Raw genomic sequence first — 8,363 nt, forward strand, 5'->3', positions numbered from 1 at the left:
AGGCTTTTTTTATAGCCGTGTTGTCAATCAAGCCTTTCCTTGGCACATGTATTGTGACCACCAATTTCCACCACTGCACTCATTTTCTTCGATTAGAAACAATAGTGAGGGAAGGGAAAATTCCAAGCAAAACCATTCAGAAATTAAGCAATTAAACAAAATAAAAATCCAGGGATTTCGGGTTTCTCTGGGATTGAATTATATAATCCCACCACCAAATTTTGATGAAAACGAGGAGGAAAATTAAGCAAAATTCAATACCAAACAGCTAAAAAACCGAAGGAAGTACAAGAATTGTTTTCTTTTCAGTGTGTAACTACATTAATCAAAACTAGTTATTTGGCCCATGCGACGCACGGTGTAAGAGTTATACAAAATAAGTTAAAATATATAAAAATAAAAGAGATTGTGGTGACAAGTGACATGCAAATCTTCCGGTTTTAAAATATTAAAATTGATTTTATCTGTACAAGGGAAAAAAAACAAAAAACATACCAGCAGTGTCTAAAGAAATCTAACCTAACCACCATCGAAACCAAAACTCTTTGGATGTGGTTCAACTCCAGCCAAGTCAATCAGAATCCCAGAACCTTGAAACTTATGTTAAGCAAGGGCTCCAGGGCGCTTGGAGCGAACTTTCGAGCAAACAGGTAACAAACAGGTGTTCTCTGAGAATTATACCAACACTCTGTCCCGTTATTTCTGATATTCTGTATGAAACCTTCTGTAATATTTTCTCTCCCAAAACTCGCAGGATGAGGTCCTCCCAAAGACCAATCCACCCAAGTGACAGTACGGTTGGCATTGAGGTACGGATGAAATATGTTGAGGTAAGTAGGGATATAATGCTCATCGGGGTAGCAAGATGGATGGCAGTATTTCCTAAAAAGATCATAGTACTTGTAATCTGATACGATGTCAATAGCCAAAGCTCGCTTAATCTCAAACCACTGAGATCCTTTTCTCCATTGATGGAGTTTGATGTTGGGTCCCATTCTCCGGCTGTAGCGACCACGACCATAACGGGATGGATCATCATATGACTCCACAAAACTGTGTACAGAGTCCACAAGGTATTTGTACACTATTTGGAAATTGTAGACTGGGATACAGCTCTCAGAAATAAGCACAAATCGCTCATTCGAAACGTCAAGGAGAGCATTGGCCAAAAGCCTCTTCTCAGCATCTGCTAAAGATATATCACCCCAAGAAACTTTCTGCAAACATCAAGATTAAGTTTAAATCTTATACCCAGAAATAGCAGATTAAACTCAGAAAATAAATGAACATTAGAAGTCATCACGTACAGACCGACAAAAGAAAACTTTAATAGGCCATGTAGCTTATGGTGGCTCTATTTTAGTTGGTAAACCACTTCCAGCCCATTGAAAGCATACACAAGAACATGCACTTGCTTGTTCTTCAAATTGACTCATCGGTCGGTCCTAGAAATGGCAGCAGTGGAGCTGTGCACCACGGATCAATCAACATTAGAAAGGAAAAAGATAAGGAGGATCCTCAAGGAAGATGAAGAAATGAGATTCAATCCTCATTTGTCTCTATCTTATATAAGGCGTACAAGTAACCTCAAATTTTGGAAGAAAAACTGTGCATTTCATTCCCTGACATGGATGTCACTTACAGCTATATATTGTTTCCTCTACTACTAAAGGGTTCATACAATATTTTTAATCAAGTCAAAGAAATGGTGTGAACGTTGAGTGGAACACCTCCCCAAGTTTCCAAGACACACAGCAAACAGCTCAACTATGCTTGCATGAGTAATGACTACTCCATTTATTATTCACATGTCAGCCTTACAGGAAGGTGAAAGTGATTAGACTTTGTTACTCAGAAAACAAGCAACAGTCAATTAGCAAAACCACAGACTCGTGGATGCACAACTTTGTATGAAATTGGAAAAAAAAGGGAAGAATAACCACCACCGGATATCAAACCTAAATACTAACAACATACCATCGATTGACTAAGAGAATCATGTGAAGAAAAAGGGATATTCAAAAGGTGGATGATAACATGTCCCGGTCCCAACGCCATCACAGTGCCTACATAAATTCCCTCCCACCCACACGAATATCAATCCTTTTGAATTTCAACAGCCACTGCAGGCAATAAGAACCATATCAAACAAAGAACAGTGCTGTTATAGACTAGCAGACATATGATAAGAAAACACGATCAAGTAATTATCCTATTGCTAGCATAGATTTCCTTCCACAAAACATCTTGTGCAGCCAGATGAAACTGCGTGACAATATGAATATATTTTTAATCAGTGTTACCTCATTAATGAGCCTATTGACAGAAAAGCTGGATTGCATTAAGGTATTAGAAGTCACCCCCACCTCCAACATAAAAGAAAAAGATAAGACCCGGAGCTTGATACACAGATACTTGAAGCTAGTAGCCTATACCAACTAGTAGATATAGGCCTTGTCTTCCTTCAGTTTGTTTGGTACTTCAAATAGTTCAAATACTATGAATCATTTGGAAAATTTATTTCACGTTTTAGGTCACTAATGATCCCAGACATCCAAAACAAACAAATTTGATGGTAAGTATAGTTTTGTTTTGTTCTTTACTATACTTATCCACATAAGGAAAACCCATGTGTGACATCATTTGAAAGGAAACCATTTCCATCGCTCAAACCAGAACCGAATCCAGAAATCAAGAGGAGAAATTCAACAGACAGCGGATGCTATTTATTCACCAACTTTCAATGTTCTTAAAAGGCTAGAACATCTTGAGTTCTTGACCTATATCATGATATGCCACCCACAGGGGCCATGACTTCAGTAGTAGCGCCAGTAGGTGTTAAAGTACTAACCACAATATCATTAAAGGTGATTGAAAGAACAAATTACCAAGTTCAACAATCCACCAGCGTGAGAGCCTAAGTTTCAAAAAAACATGTCAAAACTTATCCTATATCAATTAAGAACACCAATCATTAGGTCACTAATTCTGTATTACTAGGACTATAGTCCTCAAAAAGTGGCAAGTTATTCAAGCACCAAGAATTCTTGAACTAGTTGTTAAATTCAAGAACAAAACGTGTCAAATTCACTAGTGTCTTCTCAATCTAGGGCAACACTGAGACTTCTCATAAGTTTCTGTCCAACAAGATCAATCCAGGGAAAAATTATCCCTTCATCAATAAAGAACACCAAGAACTTGAACCATACCTAACTCGAAAAAATTCACTAGTGTCTACCCCATTTAATTTTCAAGACCAATTCGTATCAAATTTAGCAATTTTACTAGTATCTTGTTTACCCAACAAACTCAACCAAGGGCTACATCATTGATTTCTCATGATTTTCTGTCAAATTAGATCAATTATTCAAATCAAAACGTAATTAGAAAAACAAAACCAGACTTCTTCAATGACAACGTCACTAAGTAATATAAATACAATATCAAAATCTAAAGAAAGATAGTAATCACCAAAAACTAACATACCTGACTAGGAATTTGGCGCCCGAAGAAGACGGAGTAAGGTGAAACATTTAGTATAAACCCAGGCAAAGTATGCACATAAATAGAAAAATAATCTTCATGCCCACCAAAAAACCTCTCCCACAAAGGCAAAAATGGCAAAGGACCCCTAGTCAAGAACATAAAGGCCACTTTAGGTATCCTCTTGAAAGGATACCCTTCAATTCTAGGCACCATTGTTGCCTTCCAAAACAATTCCTGATCAGATAAACCATGAATCAACTCTTTAGGGTGTATTAAATTCTCTAAACTCAAGCAATCAACTTTCTCACATTTAGAGGACTGTTTGATAACAACAGTGCAGTTTTCACTCCTACTACTACTAATGTTTTTCTCTGGCACGGCGGCGGCGTAGCGGTTGTTGTCCCCTGAATTTGTATACCAATTATCAAAAACATCAATACGTGAACCTGAAATTAATCCTATAACTATACCTGTAACAAATACTACTAAACATAATACAAGCCTCATGATTTTGAACGATGTATCCTTCATATTAGAATTATGATGATGATGGTTGATCGCTGGTAACGCTAACTTCTCTAAATCCTCCCTTTCTCCTCTATTTCTCACCATCTTTAATTTTTTCCCTTTTTAGGGAGTTATTAGCAGCTAATCATGGAGGTGATGGCGATTGCGGAGATCTCGACGGACAGAGAAAAAATATTGTCGGCGCCGTGAATATGTAAGCAGAGGAGGGGATCCAGTAGATAAAGCGACGGCGTGGAATGAGAATTCGAGGGGAGAGAGCGGTGGAGAGGGTGGAGAAGGTGGTTGGAGGGGCGGAGATGGAAGAATTGGTTTCCTTTTAGTTGTTGTTTGTTTTGGGCCAGGATAGGTAGGAGTCAATGGAAATTGTTTTAAACAAAATTTTATTTTGACTTGTAACGGTGAGGGTTTTTTTTTTTTTTTTTTTTTAAATTTTTTTTTAACGCGGACAAACAAAGCACGAAATAAGGAAATGGGCAGCTATCTATTGGGCAGGAATGCAGGATCATATATCTGACATTTCATATACTAATGTGGACCTCCAGGTCACAATCCAGGAGATCAAAGGAACCTCCTTTTTCTTTAGGTGTGCGGCAAGGAAAGAACGGAGTTAGGACAAGGGCTGTAAACGAGCCGAGCTGATCCGAGTTTTATCTTGTTCGAACTAAGTTTGATAACGATTTTCATTGTTTGAGCTTGTCTCGAGCTTAATCGAGTTTTACAATTTGTTATTTGAGCTTTGTTCGCTAAGCATTAGGATGTCTCGAGCTAAACGAGCTTTATTCGAGCTTAATAAACAAGCTTTGAGAAATCGTGAAATTGATTTAAATCATATACTCAAAGAGAAACTTCACAATATATATATGTTTGACTGTAATATTTTATGAGATATTATACACACGATAGATTCACTACCATTTTATAAATTTCTTGAAATTTAAGGGCCGTAGTTTTTTTCTAAAATTTATATTTTATTCCGATAAATACTTTTTCGAGCTTGAGCGAGTTTTAAACGAGCTTGTAAACAAGCTTATAAACGAGTAATTAATGAGCTATAAAGAAGTGCTCATGAACATTAACGAGTCGAACGTGATGTTGCTCGAGCTTGGCTCGTTTACTTACCGAGCCTCAAAATTTTGTTCGAATTCATTCATTAATTAATAAACGAGTTTTGACCGATCTTGTTCGCGAGTTGTTAGTGAACATATCGGCCCATGCCCTAGTTAGGGCACTTAAGAAACAAGATATTTTTACACCTCACATGAAAAAGTTGCCTATGTCTATACTTTATAGCCTCCGACTCATCGGTGATGAAAAGATGAGAGAGAAAGAGAAAAGAAAATAATAGACAATCAGAAAACCTAACCCACTGAATTCCCGAGTGAAGGATGGATTAAACTGAATACTGATGGTGCAGCGAAAGGGAACCCAGGTGAGGCGGGTGCTGGTGGTATTCTCCGTGGCGACCAAGGAGAGGTGTTGGGCATGTTTGCAGCAAGGTGTGGAATAGCAACAAGCACCAAGGCTGAATTTCTGGTTGTGCTTCGAAGGCTCTCTTACGCGTGGAATAAGGGCTTGAAGAAGGTAATTGGTTAGGTGGATTCGATGGTAGTGGTCCAAAGTCTGCTAGGAGACTTAAACTCTAGCTCTTCATACTATTATATTGTTCGTAGAAGCCATGAAATGGTGCGCAGGAAGGAATGGAAGGTAATTGTCCAACACTGCTATAGGGAGGCGAATAGAGTAGCGGACTGGTTAGCAAACTATGAGATTGGTATCACCCCTAATATGGTCTTAATGGAGGCGGCCCCGATGGATCTTCGACACGTTTTATTGGAGGATTTGAGCGGGATAGATTTGCTGAGAAAGGTCCCTGCCATAGCAGCTTAACCATAGTAGCAGTAGCTAAATAAGTAGTCTAGAATTAGAGTTGGCTATAGTGAGTAATTCGTAGTTAATTTGTGCTGTTTTGTTCTTCTTTTTGTTTACTTTCTTCTTTTGTTTAATTTAATGGAGTAACTCGTCTTTGACACCAAAAAAAAAAAAAAAAAACCTAACCCACTTCATATGTTTATCTGCCGCACTAGTAATAATCTCCATTGTCAACTCCAATTCAAAGAATGCTTTGATCCCTTCAAATACCCAAAAAAGAGACAAATATCTCAACCTTTACAGCATGGTATGATGGATCCCATCAATAAAAAGGAAAGCTTGTGTATGTGCAATGGTTCACGGGAAAAAATACAGACAAGGAACTAATTAAGTTTCTAATTGTCAATCGCCTATCCACCGCAAAAATAAGGTGATCGTGTCTTTCTTTTATCATAAGCCTACAATTAGGCAAAATCCCGACTCTATTTATTTCTTACCCCTCATAAATATTCAAAAGTTATTGAGTGTCATCCTCATCAAATTACCCACCACTCCACCATCCTACCTCTTATATTTGACCACCCTCCGTACCGGCTTGTTGGGAAAGATTACAAATAATCTTGCAGCATAAATAATATTCGTTTTTCCTTTCGTATATAAACAGAATAGGCTAACAATTAATACCTCTGTTCCTAAAAGTCTTTTACGCATTGGAATATGTGCCCAAAGTATGAAAATTTTGACCTAAATTTTCATTGTTATATAATCAAAACATTATCATGTAAGATCTTGTTAGATTGGTCTCGTTATGTTTTTCAAAATATCAACTTTTTATCATTTTTTCACATTCGAAATTGGATATATAAGTGGCTAAATATTGCATTGGAGTCCGTGCAAATAGTAAGCGTAAAGAACATTAAAGAACAAAGGTAGTATATATCTATGATATAATAAAATAACTCACAAAGTGTTTATAAAATATAAACTAATATTCGATGGTATTTTCTCAAAATGTAATGTTTCTCTATATATATGAACTATCTTACAATGTTACAATTTCTGAAAATTATCTATCAATCTGATTACATATTTATAATTAGCCTATTACTGAGAATATAATGATGCAAATTATCGCAACATAGTTTGCCAATAAATGTTTATTGCTTTCTCCCTCTCTCATTTTTCTCTCCTTTTATGTTTCTTGTCTTTACTAATTATATCTTCTCCAATAAGGAGGAATAACCAACAAATCTCTTATTATAAGATTTTTGATAAACCCGCTTCCCCTCGACAGTCATCAAGCTTTTGCATGGTCAATCCTTTGGTCATCATATCCCAGCCATTGTGGTCAATATGGATATTTTCCAAATGCAACAACTTGGCTTCAAATACTTCTCTTATTCAATGATACCTTACGTCTATATGTTTAGAACGGGACTGAAAGGTGGGGTTTTTCGCCAGATGAATAGCACTCTGACTGTCACAATAAAGTATATAATTTTCTTGTATAATTCCTAAATCTTGTAGAAATTTCTTCATCCCCAAGAGCTCTTTGCAAGCTTCTGTCACAACAATATATTCGCCTTCTGTTGTTGATAATGCAACACATTTTTGTAACCTTGATTGCCATGTGTAGACACCTACTTTTGTCCCCATTCCCGAAAGGGAAGGTTCGATGATGAGAACATAAATCTCCACTTGACAACGCATCTCCTATAAAATAACGAATCTCAATTCCCCTTTTCATTTCACCCGAAACCTGCTATTTATTGAAACCTGCATTTATGGAAACCTGATAAAAATAGTAACTGCCGTAATGGGCAGTTGTTAAAAGTGGCAAGTCATAAAAGATAGAAACCTGTCAGAATTAGGTGTTGCACTCCAACATAAATTCTAAATGAGATAGAAATTGCAAGAGGAATCATATTCCTAATATGATTCGAAAATAAGAGTTACGTATTAATTAAAATCCTAACGAACCTAGAGTTTGTAACGGGCCCAGACGCATTTCGTCATAAAGTTAATACGCAGTAAAAGACTCGGATAAGTCTCAAACGCTCCGGATTCTAAGAGTCCAAATCTGACAAAGAACTCGGCCCAAACATCATTTTCAACGCCCAGCCCTGGGCGCTGATGTAATACCTCATATTTTTAGGCATTTTATTAATCATTTTATGCATTTTTTAATATATATTTGATATTAAATTATTTTGGAGGGAAAATATTCAAATGTGAATATTATTTTCAAAACTGAATTAAATTATATTTTTCATATTTTATTAATTCCTAATTCTATTAGGAATCAATTTTGGAGAAAAGGAGTTTTAATGAACTTAAAATTATTTTATAAATCCGAAAATTACGTTTAGTATTTTATAAAATCAGTTTTATATTATATGATATTTATGAGAATATATTTCGGAATTTGTTTTGGAAAAATAAGATAATTCTATTTAAAATTGGATTTAAAGAGTTTTACC

The 8,363-nt window shown here is 36.3% G+C and overlaps 1 protein-coding gene across 1 annotated transcript; it reads right to left on the reverse strand.

Annotated features, from left to right (window-relative positions):
• Positions 1-294: 294 nt before the first annotated feature.
• LOC110803105 (glycosyltransferase BC10-like) lies at positions 295-4,535 on the reverse strand. Its single transcript, XM_022008570.2, has 2 exons — positions 3,487-4,535; positions 295-1,217 (listed from the first exon to the last, which is right to left on the reverse strand). The coding sequence occupies exons 1-2, from the start codon at positions 4,096-4,098 to the stop codon at positions 576-578; spliced, it is 1,254 nt and encodes a 417-aa protein (XP_021864262.1). The 5' UTR covers positions 4,099-4,535; the 3' UTR covers positions 295-575.
• Between the last annotated feature and the right edge of the window lie 3,828 nt (positions 4,536-8,363).

Source organism: Spinacia oleracea, chromosome 3 (assembly GCF_020520425.1).
Source record: "Spinacia oleracea cultivar Varoflay chromosome 3, BTI_SOV_V1, whole genome shotgun sequence".
Taxonomy (NCBI): Eukaryota; Viridiplantae; Streptophyta; class Magnoliopsida; order Caryophyllales; family Amaranthaceae; genus Spinacia; species Spinacia oleracea.

Coding starts and splice junctions, on each gene's coding strand:
- LOC110803105 (XM_022008570.2), bottom strand. CDS start 4,098: ATGGTGAGAAATAGAGGAGAAAGGGAGGATTTAGAGAAGTTAGCGTTA. Junction 1,218..3,486: donor GGCGCCAAATTCCTAGTCAG/GTATGTTAGTTT, acceptor TGATGTTTGCAG/AAAGTTTCTTGGGGTGATAT.